This window comes from Lagopus muta, chromosome 3 (genome assembly GCF_023343835.1).
Source record: "Lagopus muta isolate bLagMut1 chromosome 3, bLagMut1 primary, whole genome shotgun sequence".
In the NCBI taxonomy this organism is placed as follows: Eukaryota; Metazoa; Chordata; class Aves; order Galliformes; family Phasianidae; genus Lagopus; species Lagopus muta.
Window position 1 is genome coordinate 14,634,562 of NC_064435.1, and position 20,617 is coordinate 14,655,178.

Here is a 20,617-nt window from a genome sequence, read left to right on the forward strand (position 1 = left end):
TGATACATGCTGCAGAATATGGTGCGCATCTGAGGAGGAAGGCAAAGAAAGCACGTATCAGCATGCCTTTGTTTTCCAGATCTCTTCATCCCTCATGCAAGTTTAAATTTTCTCCTTTATCCTGAGTAACAGTGTTGAGCTTTGCTAATACCAAATTTACATTTCATTACCTTTTTTGATAATTAGTCTGTGGGTAATTTGAAGGTTGATTAGTTTTTGTTACCTGTGATTACAAACAGGGACTCTTTAATGTTGCTTTAGTGCCAGCCTGTCACGCCAGTGAGGAGTAATTTAGAATCTCTTGTAATTGAAGGTAGCCACTGATGGACAGGTAATCTAGCTGATAGATGGACCCAATACCAACAAATAATGGTCCATGCACAGCTCTCAGTGGCAGGGCTTTTTAGTGCAGTTAATTACCATTTATTATTAATCAATTACAAATAACCAGCACATATAGTCTCCATTGACCTGTAAGAGTGGTCATTATTATGCATAACATAATGCTTCCTTTAATTCCTTGGCTCCTGACAGAAGACACAGTTTTGTTTCTGATCCTCTCCTGATTCAATCTGAATGGTGATGGAGTGGAAGCTGTAGTGCTCAAACAGGGCTTGGGTGATGTCTTTCAAAATCTTCTGACTGTCCACTGTGTCTGCTATAGACAGCAAGCAGAAAACAATTAAATTAAATATAGTGTAATAGTTTGAAGAGTGACAGAAACCATTCACAAACGGCCTAGCACTTCTATGAAGCAGCTGATTTTGAGCAGTGTCCCTTGTCCTTTCTATCCTTCTACATGGCAGCAAAGGTTTGTTCATTTGAATGCGGTTAGAATATGCAACTTTGGCAAGACCCAACTTTAACCATCAAAGAAATTCAGATTGACAGAAGATAAATTCTGGATGAAAGCAAGAATACTTAATAAAGATTTGTTCATCCAGTCAGGGAGCAATAACAGTGCTAAAAGATTGGGAATTGGCCTACTCTTCCTGGGAAGGTAGGTCTTCATGGGGTCTTTGCCTATGAAGCACTACGTAAGAAGAGTTTTCTCACATGAACTATAGCACGTACATGTTGCAAAAAGCAAACAGACAAGAAAATTGATGTGGATAACGGGCAGTTTGTCAACAGGAATAAGGACATTATTGAAAAGATATTTTTAAAGATAAAATGTTCGCCCTGGAGTTCTCTCTATGCTCCAAACTATGTTTTAAAGATTGTTTTACATCTGGAGAGGCATCAGGAATGCAGATTTGGCCTGTAGGTTTTTGTTACTAGCAATCAACACTTTTCACATTTGACAAAACAATTCCAAAATCAATTTGATATTCTGAGAATAGTCTGGTCTGGATCTAATTCTTTTAATTTATTTAAAGTACGCTGTAGTTTACCTCCTTGTTCCACAGCCTCTGCAGTTCCAAGTTTTATGCTAACTACAAGTCCCTGTTATTTTGGCAGGATTTCTGAGGGGACGATTTGAAAGCTTTTCATTTTACTTTTCTTATTTTTCCACTAAAATAATGGCATTTATTTTAACAAGAACAGATATACAGCCAGTTGTACACCAATCAGAACTACCTGACCTTTCCCAGACAGCTGCTGAATACTTCTTCCCTGTTTACAGAAATTTACTGACCTGTGGCCACATGAGCAGATAGAATCGTTTGATTCATCGTCAGAGACCAAAGATGAAGGCTGTGAACAGATTCCACTTTCTCAACTGCTAAAATTCTTGCTTTCACTGCATCATAAGGAAGTTCTTTCTCTGTTCCTTAGAGAGAGAAATTGTGGGGAAAAAAGATAAATTTTAAGAGAGAATAAATATGATCATTAGAGGAAAACACATCATGAACCTTTCTTCAGTTAGATGTACAATTTTTATTAAAATATTCTGTCTTGGGAAGCCCCTTTATTTCAGAGTTCACTGTAAACTTCATTTCTATTCTTTGTATTATAATTCTTTACAGAATGAAACTTATGCACGTGTTAGGAGACATTTTGCTGGTCCCATATGCATAGGCAGGTCAACTGTTTAATCAGATCATGTCTTGATTCAGCACTGATATCTTTTGTGAGTGCTAATTTTATGGCCTCACCTGAGTATCTGTGAGGAATTTTGTCCTCCATACATGATTGAGAAACATCAGTTTAATGGAGAGGCAAAGACAAACAAAGATTAAAATGGTTTGTCCTGGGAATATTAAATGAGATAAAACAAGATTACAGGTTAGTTAATTAGTAGATAAGTGATTGTCTTCTTAAATGGGCTTTCATACAAAATATGATAATAATGATGACAACCCTTATTCAGAATGAGGACCCTTGTGACGGGGGTACCTGCGATATGAAATTCAGTGTTCAGTCCAAATTTGCCCAAAGAATTGAATTATGGGTCTTCTCTGTCGTGAGACATGGGAATTTAGAAGTGCATCTTTATGCCTACTTGAACAACTGTGTTTATCATGTTTTGCTTGGATCAGTAAATTGACAAAGTATTTTTAATGGCACTGATTATTAAGTATAATAATGATAAGTGTTGTATTGATTAACTGGGTCTCTCATACCATAACTGATGCTAATAAGTCACTACCTCCAATATCCTATTTCTCTTCGGAAAATTCTGGGCAGAAATATGCTACTTAGGAGGCAGAAGACTGGCTTCACCAAATTCCCTGGAGTTCAAGCTTGAAGAGGCTTGTGGCAGAGCATGTGAGTACTGCTTACAGCAGTTGGCAATCTCTGCTCTGAGAAAAAGATCCCTCAGGGCTGCCAGGCCTCCTTGGTAGTTTGGTTTTTCAGTAATCAAGAGATCATCTGTTTTGTCAGCAGCCGAGATACAGCCAGCTGCTGCCTTCTATCCAGGTACACTTTTACACAAATGTAAACTATCTCTCAGTCACTGAAAGAAGATCAATACTAGAATGAAGCTTTACTGTAAAAGAATGTTGAAAATTTCCTTTCTTGAACCAGCAGTAGGGGAAGAATGAAAGAGAATTAAATAGGCATGCAGATTGTAACACCAAGTAACTTGTATACATTCAAAACCTGCTTTGTTACAGCTATTTTTCCTTTTCACCCTAAATCTTCACTGCAGAGAAAGACGTTGTATTGCATTATTCAGTGTATAAGGAAGGCAAGAACATGCATTTGTGACTTGCTCCAGACGTTTGGCCTTGCACATCAAATGTTCAGACCCATAGCTGGCAGGATTAAATATTACTGAGTATAGCTCTTGTTGCCTTCATGTTGATGTGCTGGGAATTGTCTATTTCCATGTGCCAGAACGTGACTAGAAAGCTCCATTGGCTTGCTTTTCTGGATGGGCATAACTGAAAATCTTTGAAACTTCTGCCTCTTGCACCCTGTCTGTTTTACAGACACGGTTCAAAGCACAGCCTTTCTCTTTTCTTTGGTCTTTTTGGCAGAGACTTGTTTTTCACATGGGTAAAGGAATTACACAGTGAACAAAGCAAGTAGACATTTATTTTGCTGAAGGGATAATATAAAGTAATGTTATGACAAACTAAAGCTTTAGTAATACACTGGGAGTTTGTTAATAAATCACCAAGAGACCAGTTTTTACAAAAATTGGAATGTGTAGAAGTTTTCTGGTGTAATGGTAGAAAAGAATTCAGATTAAAATTTTAATTAGAATTTTAGCATGATCACACTTACGAGTGTTGGAAATTGATAGACAGGCATCCTATTATAATTTTGTCAGCAAGAGAGAAAGAACAAAATATAGCCATTGATTCTGGAATCAGGTCCTACCTTCCATTAACACAACCAAAATATCCCTTAAAATGGTGACGGTGGTTGCCAAAACAAAGATGGAAAACACAAATGTGCAGATTGGATCAGCTATTTTGTATTCTGGCTAAAAAAATACGAACACAATACTTTGTTAATTTCATTATTGTTGGTTATTGCCATTTTTAGTTAGTTAATCTGTAAGAATAATGAATTCCATTCTTCTAGTACAGAATCAGTGTTGACCTCATTTGCCAGTTAGCGCAGGGGGTGAGGGTGCTATGAGTGTATGAGAATAAAGAGAGAGACATGAAAATACCCTTCTTTCAGTTCAAACACCAAGAAATGGTGACACTCCCAATAGCCTTTTCAATTCCCAAGAACGAGTATAATTGTCCTTGACTAAATTACAATGCGTATCATTTAAACACAGAAAATATTTACACAGAACCTAGTTTTACAATGCTGTGAAAAAAATCGTTATCCTTAATTGCAAGGAGAGCAAGTGAACTAATGAAACTAACCTTAAAGAAGATGATAAGTGCACTAATTAGCACACTAATACTCTGGAATAAATCCCCAATGGCATGCACAAAGGCTGCCCGCAGGCTGGCATTGCTCAGAGCTGGTTTTTCCAGAGAGGCCAGTGAGGTTTCCCTGGCTTCTGCTCCGTGGCTATGCCTGTGTCCAGTTTGGTGCAGAATCAGGCTTAGTCTGCAAAAGATGTAAAACTCTGAGGTTATTGTGTCTTTGAGAGCAGTGACATCACACACGTCATTACCTCTCACATTTCTGAATGCTGAACAGTACAATCAGACACACTAGGTAATAACACAGAGTGGCTAAGCAGATCATTGGTAAGTATTTCAGTGTTTTGCATACAAACGGGAAAGTCTGTGAGTAGGGGAATTAATGAGAACTCATTTTCTACAGAGTTCTTGAATCTTCTGATGTCTAATAAAATACGAGATAGAAATAATTATTTTTATTCACAGAGTTTCCGTTTTTGTAATTTCCCTACCCAGTTTGGCAGCAAAGAGAAAGTAGGAGAGCAGCGGGATCTCTCTTCTCTACCCAACCCATACTCTCATAAAACTCATTACACACTTGATATTTTTGAGGTCAATATCTTTCCATAATCTATTACTGAAATACACCAGCAGATTCACTGTTAGAAGTTATTTATTTGGAATGGAAAACAAGGTAACTTACAGGATATTGGCGAACACAGCACAAGCAGAGGTGATGAGCATCACTGCAGCATCAATATCATAATTGGGGTGTAGCAGCCTCATGCTAGCCAAATACGTCAGCACACCAGTCACCATCCAAATGATTATCATAGACATCAAAGCTCCCAGAATTTCTATGAATTTTAAAAATCTAATTTTAACAGTAATCGTAACAGAAACACAAGAATTATTAAAGGTATGATGCTAGTTGTTCTAAGTTTGTGAATCCTACAGCCAAGAAAGTTACTTGTGTGTAAGCTGATAGGTGCACATAAGGAATGGGCCAAGACATATTTTGGTCACAGGCAAATCAAGTGGCTGTCCTGGGCAACCTTATGAACATGGTGGCCTAACTGTTTTCTACCTTCTTTTGTCTGCTTCCCGATGTGGAGCTCATGGAACATTTGGAGAAATTGGAGAGAAGAAAAAGCCTGTTGTAGGAGCTTTGGGAGGAGTAAAAGAAACAGGAATGGGAAGAAGGAATAAAAGAGCAGTTCTTTTACATCCTGTGTACTTGCCTGGCCCATCCAATGTGTTGTGAAGGCCCAGGAACCAGCCCTTCTCCCACTGTGAGATTAGCTCAGTCAGAAGAATAGAGGTGGGAGGGAAGGAGAGAGACATGGCTCACTCAGACCTGCTGGAAGACATAATCCCCTCCAACAGCTTCCCTTATTTCTGCCCACCTCCCTTCATTTCACAATTCAGAAAACCAATGAATGCCCCCGACAAGGCCAGCAAACCCCTCCTACCTCTCTCCTGAGACTTTTTCCAACCAATGCCACTAGTGGTGATAAAGACAAAAGAAGTTATTTTGTCCCTGGGGCAGCAAAATTCAATTTTGTCTCTATTGGCTCTGAGTTGTGCTCAAGTAAATCCGACGTCCCCAATGCCAACTTTTATTAAAGTGCCATAGGCAAGGTCTGGGGATGTTTGTATGAACGTGCAGAATGTTTTTAACAGGATGTGGAACTAGTAATTGCCATGTGACTTGAATGGGTAAATGCAGCACTTTATGAGCACAACTGACACAATTCCAAGGAAAATGAAAATTCACAGCGAAGAAATAGAGAGCCATAAAGAACAAACCACTTGCACAGATCTCCACTGATAATCTGTGAAAGCAGCTAAACCTCAGTGTACAGTTTTGAATGTATTTTCATGACAGTCACAAATTTTGCATCAGTCTGGGCCTCAGAGGCTTATCAAAATAACTATTTTGTCTAAAACTGATGATTAATGAATGAAACTGCAACCTCCTGGAAGTCTAGTTTTACTTAAAAGGACATAGAGAAAAGCTAAAAGTGGTATTCAACACTTGTGGTGTTTCTATTTTCCAAATTACAAAATGAAACCTTGCAAACTTGGCCCAGAAGAAGGTGCTGATAGCTATGAAGGAGCCAACAGCCTTTGTGAGCACCTGCAAGAATGTCTGTACATGTGTATATACTCCACCACTGTGAAGTCATTTATGTGTATGTATTCCACCACTGCTAGAGGTCATCTTTACATTATTTTTCAATGTAGAAGCTTAGCAAAATCCCAGCGAATCATCCAGACCAGTTCAGTAGTATTAAATATTTTATTTTAAATATTCTCACTCAAATTTACTCAGGACTGCTAGCACCATCAAAGTACAGCATGTGATACCAAGGGATTGCCTGGGAAAGTTATGATTGTAAGAGAAAGAAACTGCAGCTGAAGATAACTTTCCTGTGTGGAAGTAAGTCTGACTCATAGATCAGTCTCATTCAATACTGTACTTCTAACCATGCTGTTAAAAGTAGCTGCATACCCAAAGGATTGTGTAGGACTGCTGCCCTAACTTATTCTGCTGCCTAGCTTAGGGCACTGGAGGCATTCAGGTGGCTCCTGCTAAATCTGAGCCTTGTCATACAGTTTTGCATGACAAAACCAATCTATCAGTCTGAGAAAAGAGGTAAAGTTCTTCCAGTCAGTCAGCATGCAGTGACTGTGACCCACCCGACTGCTCCCTGCTACTCTGTCAAGGCACCCACCTGCATATTAAACTGGAAACACACTTCAGAAATTGAGCAAGAAACATGATAACTATCACAGAATGAAATTAAATAGACACTGATATTGGATATTGGATGCAGTTCTCTCATTTGCTACCTGCTCGGTGCCACCCGAAAGTTAACTGCTTGGTGGGAGGCTTGGAGGCCAGCCACAGTGAGAAGAGACTGATCAGGAAGCTCGTCAGGTCCACCAGGATGTGTGCTGCATCACTGACCACCGCCAGGCTGCCAGCTATCTGTCCACCTGTGGGAAGCACATGGCCTTGTCATGGCTCTGGTCACATCTTGGAGTCAACTGGATCAAACATGGGATCTAGGAAGTATTTCATTTTGACAGATCAGACCTATGACTCAAAACTCTTCATAAATTGCTTCATTTTGTACCTCATTCATGCAGAGAAAGGTACAAATTAATAACAAGGTATTTGTCCCACATAGATAACTGAGTGTCTTAAGGACAATGCTGTGATTCATAACTGTTATGTTTATATTACTATATGGACTATTATACTACAACTACTTTAATATCTTTCTTGGTGAAAGACAGACTCAGGCATCATATTTCCAGTATCCTTTCACTATAGTATTGTAGATTGCTGGAACTGATTCCTTATTTATAACAGGGAAAGACGAATGTTATTCCTGATGACTGGATGCCAGACCTTTTGTTTGTCACAGGCAAACATTAATAGGAATAAAAGGGAAGTTTCCAGCATAAGAGCTGTAATAAACAACCAACCATCTTAGTAAGGGCATGGAGAAAAATGTTCTGTTTGCAGGACTAATCTACCATTTCACAGCTGTAATGCATGGTTTAATTTTGCTGTTGGAGCTGAAAAAAATGTGGCTAAATGTCATTTTACTTTGGGGGTGAGGAAGGTGATTTTCATGTGAATTCTGAAAAAAAAAAAAAAATAGGCTGTCTGAAATCACATTTCTTTTACCCAGCAAACCAAGTGCTATTTTGCCAAGTCCTTGTAACCATGTCTCAGGGCTAAAGGCAAATCCAAAGAAACTGAAGATTGTTCTAAACGAACCCCAGCTGCCAGTGGCTGCAAGAAAAGACGCGGACCACAGGCAGAAAGCTGTCCTGCCAACTTGGCGTAGCAGGGGAATGTTTTCATCACAGAATTAATGTAAAAAAATGGGAATGTGAAATGATCAAGACAAAACATCTAGTTTCTGCATTTGACAATTTCTATTGTCAATGTATTTCTATCCTTCTTCAGTTGTTTTATTAACTTCAGCTCACTTACTTCTCTTGACCAGTGCCCACATGAAAATAAATGAATCTAAAAAACACTGTAAAACCCAAAATGCTTCTTTCAAACCCTCAGCAAAACACCACTGCCAAATGGACATGTAGAGAAGCCTCTTGTTTCCTTATACATGTAAAGTCTTCATGCCAGCAAGACGCTCTACCCGTTTGATTTCTTCATATTCAGATTTTACATTGGAATGCATTATACTGTGCGGTTTGCCCCCCCAGGGAAACGCATATCACACATACAAGGAACATTTTTTTGTTGTTGTTTCTTCTGTTGCCTCCCTATAAATCCCACTTACAGCTGCCTGTGAGTCACTCCCCAAAAGGGAAAAGAAAGGACTATAGAATTTTGCTGCATCCCATTTGCAATAGTAAAATGTAAAATTCAACAACATGAGGATTTCCCAGAACGTAAGCAGATGTAAAGGCACATTAATTTTTTTGTCATTACATAGATTCTAGACTTTCACTGTTTGCAGGACAGCTCTTTCATGGGTGGAAAACAATTCCACATAGCAGAGGGAAACAGGCTTGTCTGACAGTGCACAGATGTTAACAGCCAGGGCATCAGCTACCTTTCAGCAAACAAAGGCATAGATCACAAAGCCCTGCAAAGGCCTGCAAAGCCCTATTGCATTTTAGATAATGTATTTCCATGTTCCTTGGGACAACCTTACAAAAGCTTGATTCTAGCCTGCTGTCTCTGAAAAATGTTGGCAAATTATTATTTTATGTATTGCTGCCATAGCTGATGCCTTGGGTGAGTTTCTGAGATCTCAGTCCATTTATCTTAGCAACTTGGTCAAGTCTTTATGTTCCTTTTTGATGTGATAACACATGCTAGGTTTGTTTCTTTATCCAAGTGGAAAAAATGTACTTCGAAATTCATATTTGGTCCTTAGCCAGTAAAAATCCTTGGAAAGCACTTTTATATCAGGGCTGTACACAGGGTGTCATTGGCTTGACTAATATCTCCAGATCTCTGGAGTTTGCAGTGGAATTACATTGGAAGAAGAGAAGGTAATAGTCTTTCTGAGATGGTTTGTGCAGCAGGCTTGGCCAGCAGTGCCCCTTTTGGGAAGGCGATGTGGGACAGCACAGATGGTTTGAATGAAAAGAGAAAAAAATCACAGGGAATATCTAGGGGTTCAGTGAAACACAGTTTGTCAACATCTTTGAGAGTGATGTAGCTTTTCTTTCTTGTGTAACATAATAACACCTGAGAAGTTGTTTGTTCCTAAGACTAAAAGGAAGGGGAATACCTTGCTTACTCTCATGAGGAAAAACTCTGCAATATTTACAGGCTTTTTCTGCTCTGTATCAGTACTCCCAACAAGTGGCCTTTATGAGTTACTATTACTCATGATGGCTGTTTATAGCTTTGCATACCACAAAGCAGTAGAAAATGTCAGTCACTCTGGTCAATCATCAGGCACATGCTGTCTGGCCTGATGATTAAAAAAATTAAATGTGCGGTTCATAATTACAAAAAACTCCATAGACTGCTGTCTGTAACTGCTGTTAATAACTGGTTTGTCAAAGTGTAATGATCTGAAGCAAAATGGTCTTCAAGCCTGTTACTTAAGCTGTCACTACAGAAAGCTGTATGATTCATTAAGCAAAATGAAACATTTAGTTAACGTATCATCTGTCCTTCCAATTATCCTCTAGCACTGCTGTATTCACCAAACTTAGGCCTGCTGATTACATGGTTTTGCTAATAATGCATTTCTTCTGGCACTGGAAATTACTGCATGGAGATTGGTGGTGTGCACCAATTTTCATGGGCAAAATGCACATGACCTACAAACAAGCAGGCTTCATGCAGAAGAAACCTGTGGGAAGAAAGAGATGGAGAAATCTCTGCTGAGTTTGGCAGTTAAGAGCAAAGGCAGAAGTGCAGTGACTCCATCAGTGCTCCCAAGTCTCACTTGTGAGGAACGCAAAGCCTTTCTATTTCATTTTTATGGGGACTCCACAGGCAGGCTCTGGAAAAACATGGGTTTCAGAGACCTTTCTGGCCAATTTTTTCATACCCCTGGAATACATGTGGCAAAGACCTGTGAGATTCCTCGTTTCTTACCTTACCTCACCATAGAGAAACGGAAACTAAAGAGCCAGCAACTATCAGGTGTGTATCAGTATCACAGAAGCAATCCAGAGGGCAGATCAGGGGTACAAAATGAAAGCAAATGCTTTAGGAGAGAGCCAAAAACTTATCTTGGATGTTGTATCATAGGTCCAGAAGTGAAAGCTAATTAGACAGGGAAATAATCTTCAATTGATCCAGAGGCACACCAGCAGGCCAATTTAAGAGATAAACGTGCTCTGGTATAAATACATTGACTTAACTGAGGAAAAGCAGATGGTGAATCTGGCCGTGGATTTCCCCAGATTTTGTAAAGACTGTTGCATTTAATATCAGATCCTGCTGCAAGCGGCCCTCACCAGTGCTGAAGGCTCATTGGCCTGAATAAGCATGTAAAATCCTTTTATCTCTTCCCAGAAAAGTAACTTAAATTATTAAAAATCCTTTTGTGACATGATGCTGAGACATGGCAGCCACTTTTATCTGAGCTGAAACACCTGAGAGAACAGTTGAGGCCATTAACTGATCCTCCTAGTCCTACCCAGATGCTTATTTTGTTAATTTAACTGGAGAAAAAAATATATTCTTTTAAAGACTGGAGAGGAAGGAGTGTTACTTGATCCCAGGTGGGGTCACCTCTGTGCACTGAGCGTCACCATAGGCAGAGTAAGTGCAAAAGGGCAGAAGTACAGATGTGCTGGGCACACAGCTGAGCAAAGATACTCCCCTGTAATCTCAGCAACCATGAAGATGATGCAAATTACTGATGCTGTGTAGAGCTTCCTCCGTGCTTGGTGCTGCTCCCCTTTCCTATCCTCATAGGCCTGTAAGTAGCCATGACAGTGATATGCTTGATTGGCTTCAGCATTTTCTTCTTCCTGCTGCTGCCTCTCCTCATTGAAATTCTTCTGATGCCAGCTCATCCTTTGGGATTGAAAGGAACAGAAGGTTAAAAAAGAAAAACCCCAGTTATTTTGGCTTCTAACCCTGCAGCCCCAGAAAGTATGTAATTAATGCTTCTGTAAGATAAAAGCAGCACTGGGAACAGTGGTTCATCGAGGAGGCTTGCTCATGCAAGCAGGACTCGGTGGGAGGGAGCTGCACATGAAATGAAGCTCTGGCAGGGTTTCCAAGCTCTCCAGGCTCTCCTACATCATTTACCAGTTTATGAAGCGGAGGGTGACTTTCTCTGGCTTGTGTACATTGTGCACATAATGAAAAAGGTGACAGAAAGAAAAGGACTCCGACTGCTCAGCACAAGAATTTCAAAAAGTCATACCTCAGGCAGATACCAACCAAGTTCAGCGTAGCATGGAGGTAATTCTGAGGGAATTTTTGGTTTTCTATTTCCAACAGCTTTATTATGAAGACAATGCAAAAATAGATTTTTTTAATCTTTTATTTTGTTAATATAATTGACTAAAGACATTTCTCTCCTCTCTCTGCATGCAGAACTGTTTTATCTCAAATTTTCACTCAAGCACAAAAACTCTCCATCTTCCAGCAGGGCCTGAGCATGGAAGATATTAGCTAAAAGGTTTCAAAGGCATTTAAAAAATCAAAGAAATCAGTTCTTCAAAGCTCGCTGAACCCTTTGTGCCATTAAAAAGAGAAAAGTTCGGCAGAAGCAGCTCTCATAGAATCGTCTTATCCCAAGGTAATTTCCCATCTGATCTGACATCTGATCTGTCACAAAACCCCAGTGCTGTCCTTCTTTAGGGCTTTCCTGGGAAATAAGGGATGGGAGAAGGGACACACAGAGCTATGACGCATTGAGGCTGCAGGAGTTCCTGAACAACCATCACATGTGGTACTTGCACTAGGGCAGCCCAGAGTTCATTCTTGGAAGCCTAAAGATGGTTTGCTAAGTAAGAACAGCCCCTTCTCTGTATCTCCCAACTGAGAAGAGCCCAAATGAAAAAAAAAGAAAAACCTTAAAAAACCATTATGTCACTCCAGCTACAGCACTTGTGGCTGCTGCTGCTCATGAGAGTGCACTATGGTATCCAAAGGGGAATTCTGCCCAGATGGATATTTGTAATGTTCATATAATCACATTACAGCTATTTGTTTCACTACCCCTTGTAATGACAGCCTCTTTTTCCCATTCAAAAGAGTAGAGACTTTTCTTCAAGAAGAGCTGTTTCATCAGCTGCATGAAGGGGAAGTGCAAGCATCTTAGTGACTTTGTGTGGTGTTTCTGTACTGTTGATGGAAGTGGAAAATTGCCTGAAATCTCACTGGAAATAAATTGCACCACTGTCTGCCAATCAGCAGTGATCAGTGTCAAGAAAAAAAGGCACTGTACTCACAAACCTTTCCAGCTGCCTTTTGGGCAGTTGGAGCGGCCTGCAACTGCTCCGCTGGTCTCACCAGGGCATTGCACAGCCCTCATCTACTGACGAGTAAGAATCAGCCCATGGGGTTCTTCAGTTCCTCAGAGGCTCTTGGCCTATCTAATCAATAGCACTTTCTCTGCTTTCGTGGCAGCTGAGCCCTGCAACTGTACATAATAAGTGTGGGTTTGGGTTTGTAAATATTTTTGAGATGTTCCAAGGGTTCAGCATGTTCCCCTGAGTCAGCTTGTTTCCCAGCCAGGTTAGCATGCGGTCTCTGTTTGCTCAGCAGAGGCCACTGATTCCTTGTGCTTGCCTCCAAGAGCCTGCATGAAAGAGCGATCCCTGATGCCTAGGAGACACTTAGTTTTCTCAGTCTTTTTTTTTTTGCTATGTTTTTCTTTTCATGTTTTTTTCCCCACAACAGCAAATAAATGGGAGCTGAGCCATCTGGGGAATGGGCTGCCCATATGGCAGCCAGGGTGCCTGCAGCCAGTCGTCCTCCAGTGCCTGAGTTTTGCATTCATCGGACTCCTCGTGTGCACTGTGTCACTTGCACACAATGTTTTGCTGATGAATTAGACTCAGAAGGTACCACAAACTGATTCCTTCCAGATGGCTGAATAAAATACTGTAGTTTTCTCACTCTCCCCAGGAGATTGGGGCATGCAAGGTTTTCTTTCTTGTGATCCCTCTCTGGAGTTAACTTCCAATGCTCTTCTGCAGTTTGCATGTAAAATTAATTTCCCTTTAATTCGATTTTCATCAGCTGGCACTGATTGTAAAAATCATCTTAACAACATGAGTCATGATCCTTTCCACAGCCTGTCAGGGCAGGGATGCCAAAATTACCCCTGTCAACTTCGGAGCCACCAAATCCTCTCCTTGCTGCTAACAAAATGGGCCACTTCAAGCTCCTCCATCAGCAAACAAAGCCTCACAGTTCTGCTGAGGGCTAGGAAAACACTGTCCACAGACCTCACTGAGCAGATGCAAAAGCAAATGGAGGCAGCATAAACCCACAAATGTGACACTATTCTATCTAAAAGTGCCTAAATGAAAGCGGTCTCATTGTCAGGGGTGGTGAGTGTTGCTGCTCCCTTTGAACTCACAGAGCAGCATCCAGCCCCACGATTTAGGAAGGTTCCTGCCAGCTCTAGTGCATAACCATTCATTTTATTTTATTTTTTGCTTCTGAGACCAGTCTGCCACTAATTAAAAGAATCTAAGAGACAGTTTTGTAAAAGAGTGAATCAAAAGCTTAAGGTGCAGAGATCAGCTGTGACAAACTGTAAACCCCTCCTGAGTGCTTTAGAGCAAGATGTAGCCTTTGAGCATCAGATCTCTGCTTCAGTACACTGCAACAAGAGATCCAGATTAAAAGATTTTTTTTCTCTCCATTTCAAATTCTCTTTCCTTTAAAAAAGACAGTCAGGGAAAACATCAGAGAAAGGCACCTACTGAGTCATGCATATACGGAGGGAAGAAAATATTAATACATATTGTAAATTCCACACAAATCATTAGCAAGAGCTTTTGATTGCAACTTCCCTTTGTTTGTTTTCACTTGATCTGTTGGGTGCTTTGATCTGACAAGAATAATTGCCATCCTAGACTGCTATGAGAACCCCAGCGAAAAGAGCAAAATGTGGAATTACTACACTTCCTTCAGGAGAGAACCTCTGTCACAAGGGACAAGAGTAATTTTTGGTGTCTGAAAGGGTATGAAAATGTCTTCAGAGATAAAAATTATTTAAGCCATAGTCACATCCCTTATGCTGACACAACTCTGATTTCAACCGAACATTTAATTCATCTTGAACATTTCTAAGTCACATAATACCTTGTTTATAGCTTGTCCATCCAGATTCTTCTTTTCCTCCCACAGTATTTTGAGCACAAAACAAAGGCAATATTTATGTATTTGAATACATTTAGATGTCTATTAGATTGCAATTGTAGCTATGATGATCTTGTCTAGTCTCATTTTGAGAGTCTGAGCATGTATGCATAAATCTATTGTGAACAAATTTCCTTCTGCATAAAAGTATGGCAACAGCTGTACAGAGTTACAGCAAAAGTGTTCAGAGACATGTATCCAAACTCTGTTGTGAGAACAAAGAGACACACACAGACAAAAAAAAAGGAAAGAAGATGTCCAGAGTGGTGCTTCCCTGATGCTTCTCCCAGGCTGCACAAATCTGGAGGCTGGGAGCTAGCTGAAACACAGCTTATTCCTAGCAGCCCTTCACAGACCTTTCCTCCGGGAACCACAACAACTCAAGGCACAAGTACATGCTGGGGGTCACTCAGCTGGAAAGCAGGTCTGCAAAGAAGAACCTGGAAATCCCGGTGGACAACAAATTGAACATGAGCCAGTAATGTGACCTTGCTGCTATGAAGGCTAATGGTAATCTTCCTAAAATGCGGCTAGCAGGTCAAAAGAGTTGACCTGTCCCCTCTACTTAGCATTGGTAAGGCTGCACCTGGAGTGTGTTCTGTTTTCTGGGGTTCCCAATAGCAAGAGAGACATGTATACACTGGAGTGTTCATCAGAAGCCACCAAATGATGAAGAGACTGGAGCACCTCTCCTGTGAGGAGAGGCTGAGAGAGCTAGGAGTGCTCAGCCTTGAGAAGAGGAGGCTCAGGGGAATCTATCAATGTCTATCAGTACCTAAAGGGAAGGTGCAGAGGATGGAGCCAGGCTCTTTTCAGTGGTGCCCAGTGCCAGGACAAGAGGCAGTGGACACCAAATGGAACACAGAAAGTTCACACTGAACATGGAAGCACTTCTGTTGTGTAGGTGACAGAGCACTGGCACAGGTTGCCCAGAGGACATGGGGTCTCCACCTTGGAGATCTTCAAATGTCACCTCAGCATGGCCCTGGATCCCCTGCTCTGTTTGTCCCTGCTTGAGCAGGAGTTGGCCAGATGGACCCTGAGGTCCCTGCCAACCTCAGCCATTCTTTAATTCTATAGTTCTATGAATCTGGCTGATTTAAAAGTGGTTAGTTCCATAGATTAATTATGATTTATATAAAAATAATGCAATCTTTGTTAGTCTTAAGCTGTCTGCCTGATGTTTTAATTAGTTCAAATGTTATAAATTTTGAATGACAATTCCCTGCTTACCTTTATCACATCAATCATGTTTTTATGTATCATTGGCATAAAGCCTTCACCATCAATTTCCTGAGACTGAGTTATTTAATTTGTTTTATACCATTTATCATCTTAGTTCTAATTTATTTTTTTTTCCTGAGATGAAATGGGAATAACTGTACTATGGAGATGGTGTATGGCAGACACAGTTCTTCCTAGAATGTCTCATGTCAGCCTACATGAGGCAAAAAGCAATCGTATGGGTTTTGCTGAGATCACCATGACACTGTTTTGTCCAGATGACAAGCCAGTATGAAGGAGATAACCACAGGGCCCACAACCAACCTCTTTCAGAAGTTACAAGAAACACCTAAAATTTTCTTAATCGCTGACTTTCACAAGGCACTAAGAGTGGTGGAAAGCTTTTATTCAACCCAATAAGAGTTTGCATATCTCTTGCAGGAAGGCAGAAAAAGAAGAAAATATTCCCTATACCAACATAATAGAAAATCAATCTCCACCTGATTACACTCTCTTACAAGTTCTCTTCAAACTTTTCATTCAGTGGTATGAGCCTGGATGACAGGAATCAAGTGCAAGTCTAAGCCTTCACTGATAGATAAGAATAAATGCTGGTCAAGTTTAAATCCTGTTAAAAGCTTCTACATGAAGACAAGCTCTAAAGTTTCTACACATCTTTCCCGCTTCCAGCATCACCCTCTTTGTGCCTCTTTTCTCAGAGCACTACCATTATCCATCCGAGTTGAACATGATAAGATTGAGATCTTCTGTACGTCATAGACCCTCAGCAGTTATGTGGCACAGATGTCAAGGTGATTTAGCAGAGAGCAGTAAAACTTTATTTCCATCATGTAGGTTCAACAGCAGAAGTAAAAGTAGGTGTAGGTATGTCACTGTAACTCTACATGTTTAGACCAAGGTCAATTAAAGCTTTGAGTCTTTCTAGTTCTGTATATGCCTGTTTTTTCATTTCAGTTATAGTAAAATAAAAGCAAAATTCTTGAGACAAGAAGCTTTGAGTTTCTCTTCTTGTATGGTAATCAAATCCCACTGTAATGACACATAAATAATATAATCAGAAATGCACATCAAGCCAAAATCCAATTCACAGTGTACTTGGTACAATCTGATACAAATGCATTGGTTAATGAAGTGTAATATTGAATATTTCTGGTCAACATTACACTGATCTATTGCCAGCAAGAAATAAAATGGTCTAGAAAACTCAGGAATTTGGTCAAGACGTTTCTTAGGTTTTTAAGAGTTATTATCCAAATCACTTGATAGGTAATCAACATATCAAATAATTAACTATCTGAAGAATTTATTTTCCCACAACACTGTCTCGATTGCTAAAAGAAAGTGGAAACCTATCCTAGGCCTAATCTAAAGATAAATGAATCTCCTCTGATTTGAGTTACAGACATCTTTTGAAAAAGGCAGGAAGTTCTCAGTGCTCAGCTTCAGATTCTGTTACAATTGTGATTAATATTCTTCTTGGAGAATGGTGAGAAGTTGGATATTGAGTTTGATGTTAGGAAAAATTTCTTCTCAGAAAGAGTGGTGAGGTATTGGAACAGGCTGCCCAGGGAGGTGGTGGAGTCACCAACCTGGAGGCTTTAAAGAGAAGAGTGGATGCTGCACATGGTCTAGAGTGATCACAGGCATAGATTGATGATTGGACAAGATGATCTTATTGGTCTTTCCAACCTTAATGATTCTATGTGGATTGTGTCAGCTATCCTGGGACAAGTTCTGTTTAATATCTTTATCCATCACCTGGGGAAGGACATAGAGTATGCCTTGATCAAATTGACATATGATTCCAACCCAGAGGTACAACTGAGTTGACAGATAAGCTGTGAAATTCAGCAAGGATCAGTGCAAAATCCTACATTTGGAACAGACTTTTGAGAGTACATCTAGAATACACTGTACAGTTTTAAAGCCATCAGTATAAGAAAAAGCAATAAAATGGTAAGGAATCAATTGATGGCCACCAGGATGGCTGAGGGCTGGAGCACTTTGCCCTGCGGGAACTAAAGTTCCATCCTAGAGAAGAGGGAGCTTCAAGGGAACCTAGTAGCAGTCTGCTAATGTTTATTAAGAGGTAAGTGAGAAGGAGGTGCTTAATTAATTTGTGTGAAGGAAGGATGAGGAAATGATCATAAATTAAAACAAAAGGGATGGAGACTGAATACAAGGGGAAAAAATGACTATGACAAGAATTCAGTATTGGAGCAAATTGTCCAGAGAGGTTGTGCAGTCTACATCCTGTGAGATATTTTCAAGACTAGAGCAGATGAAGCCCTGAGCAACCCTGTTGGATATATGAGCTGACCCTACTTCAAGCATGAGGTCAGAGCAGAGACCTTCTGAGGTCTCTTCCATCCTGAATTATCCTGTGAGCCTACAGCTGACCTGATTTTCAGAGAGCTCAGTTAAAGACAGGCCCCTTTTAAGCATTTAAAGTTTGGCAGGAGAAACTTCAATGCATCCAAACCCGCTAGTGACTACTGACAGTCTTGGCATGTCTAAAACATTCTCCCTCACAGGCTGTGCACAGGGAACGGGGCCTGTATTCAGATTTTCTACTCACTCGATTGAGATAAAAACAGTTTTGTTCCCTGTGTATTGTAATAATAGCATTTATTAAAAAGAAAGAGACTAGGGGCTGGCAAAGAAAGAGGCAATCTGTGTGCAAAATAGATTCTGTTGAAAGCACTGGAGCTGTTCATTAAGCCTACACACAGGGAATGGAAAAATATGGTAATTTATACCAATGGCTAAAATGAGCTTATTGCTACTGATCGGCTTAAGACACCTGAGGCTGTGCCCACTGCTGGTCTGTGCAAGCTTGAGCCCAGCAGGCCGCATCCCCATTGATGGATGAGGCAGCTGAGAGCTTATGAGTTTGGATTAAAGGGAAGATAGGGCTAGTTGATAGTGACAATCTGCTATGGGCAATCTTAACAGGAAGATCAGGCAGATAGGGCCTCTATAGAAAGATAGGTACAGCCTTAGGTTCACAAGCCCTTGTTCTCACGGAGGACTTCAATCATCCTGCAATCTGCTGGCGGGACAACACAGCAGCACGTAACAAATCCAAGTGGTTCTTGAAATGTACTGATGGTCATCTATGTGGATGAGTAATCAGCTCTCGCAGTTAATAAAACTTCACCTGGTAAAAAAGGCCATAAGAGATACAAGAAAAAATGTCACACCTTTCCTAACAATTGTCTCTGCCTCAGGGCACTCTTCCCTGTACCTTGTAAAAGTTTTGTCCAGAGATGCCCCCTGTGTCCAGAGAGGCCAAAGGACTTCAGGCACTGAAGCTGTGCCCACACAATTGCAAGCTATTGAAAAGGCTCTGAGACACTTCAGTAACAAAAATGAATTGTAGAATCATGTGGTATTTTTTAAAAACAGAAACATTACCATAAAAATCATTTTGGACAGTGCCATTTATATTTATGGAACTGTGTAATAATATTTAAATAATAACACAGACATTCAAATGACTAAAATATGATGGAAGTGACTCCAGTATAAGAACATGGAGAGATGGATTTCCATTGGAACCAACAGCATTTATGCCTTTCTGTCCCACGCATTTTAAGAGAGCCAAGCAACAAATAACCTGAAAACCAATGAGATAATGGAAATGGCAAGAGGTGCTAAGCTGTAACTGAACAGATATTTAAAAAAAAAACAAAACTTGCTGCGCTGAGTCAAGAAGAAGAATGAAAATAAGTTTAACTGTAAAGCTATTTTGTGACTGACTGATATTCATTTTGAATCCAAGTTATAACACATTTTATGTTTTCAGAGGGTCTTTCTTCACTCAGGCAAGCATTTACTCATAGGACCTGTGGCACATGAGAGACACATCAGCTTCAAGCCTAACAGAATATCCACACGAATAAGGTTTTGCAGGATCAAGTCCCTAGTAGCATCACATTTCTTTCACAGCAAATAGAGTATTTAGACATTCAAGCATGAAGAAGCTTTGAATCAAACATGATGTCAATAGCACTATAATAATTCAGCCTAAAACTGTAACATAATCCATGAGGTTTTGCATCTTTCAATAAATCTACTCAGCTTATAAAATACATAGCAGGAGACGCTTGCTTCAGCAGCGGATAGGTTCAGTCCATCACAGACACAGATACACCAGGCTGTTGTACGGTAAATACATCAAACATTTACTGAGAAAGTTTGGAAATGAAAAAATATCGAACAAAACATTTGGAAAATAGTGAAAGCTGTTCCCCATACATGCAGTGAAAATCCCCATACTTCAGCTTTGGCAGCCCGTCTGCACATGAGTGACCCTCATGTTTCTGACAAAGACAAAGCAATGGCAGAGAAGGAAGCACGGAGCTGTGTTACCTGTCTAGGGCTAAGGAGTACCTCTTGGTGTCCCTCTCACTCACAAGGCATGCTCGCTCAGGACCCTTTTTTGCAGCCATGAGGACTGGCGGTGGGGTTTTGCTTGCTTTTTTTCTCCCCCTAGTGCTACTTGTTCCGTTGGAGGCGGATGCGGGCAAAAAAGTCCTTGGAACTTTTTCAGAAGTCTCTGCCAAGTGTTCTTCAATGAAAAAGTTTTAATAATCTTCTCAATAAACCCACCACAAGAGAAAGCAGCTTTCCTATTGTTAGTGGTGTCACTAATATGCCGAACAGTAATTCGTTGAGGATGAAAGATCGGAGGGCTTGAGCCTCTTTGCCTCTTTCCTTTCTTTCTTTCTTCTTTTTTTCTCTTCCATGGGATGAT

General features: G+C 40.3%; 1 protein-coding gene across 1 annotated transcript; it reads right to left on the bottom strand.

Annotated features, from left to right (window-relative positions):
* Positions 1–512: 512 nt before the first annotated feature.
* SLC30A8 (solute carrier family 30 member 8) lies at positions 513–20,315 on the bottom strand. The gene is made up of 8 exons (XM_048940453.1): positions 20,233–20,315; positions 11,093–11,301; positions 7,119–7,265; positions 4,966–5,119; positions 4,278–4,467; positions 3,775–3,880; positions 1,640–1,774; positions 513–658 (listed from the first exon to the last, which is right to left on the bottom strand). Exons 1-8 carry the CDS (start codon positions 20,310–20,312, stop codon positions 513–515), a joined length of 1,167 nt encoding a protein of 388 aa, XP_048796410.1. The 5' UTR covers positions 20,313–20,315.
* Between the last annotated feature and the right edge of the window lie 302 nt (positions 20,316–20,617).

What these genes read in the sequence shown, in the direction of transcription:
- SLC30A8 (XM_048940453.1), bottom strand. Translation starts at nt 20,312, where the DNA reads ATGGCTGCAAAAAAGGGTCCTGAGCGAGCATGCCTTGTGAGTGAGAGG. An exon ending in TACTCCTTAGCCCTAGACAG is followed by an intron (nt 11,302 to 20,232) that starts GTAACACAGCTC and finishes TCAATCCCAAAG; the next exon opens with GATGAGCTGGCATCAGAAGA. An exon ending in ATCTGCTCATGTGGCCACAG is followed by an intron (nt 659 to 1,639) that starts GTCAGTAAATTT and finishes TGCTGTCTATAG; the next exon opens with CAGACACAGTGGACAGTCAG.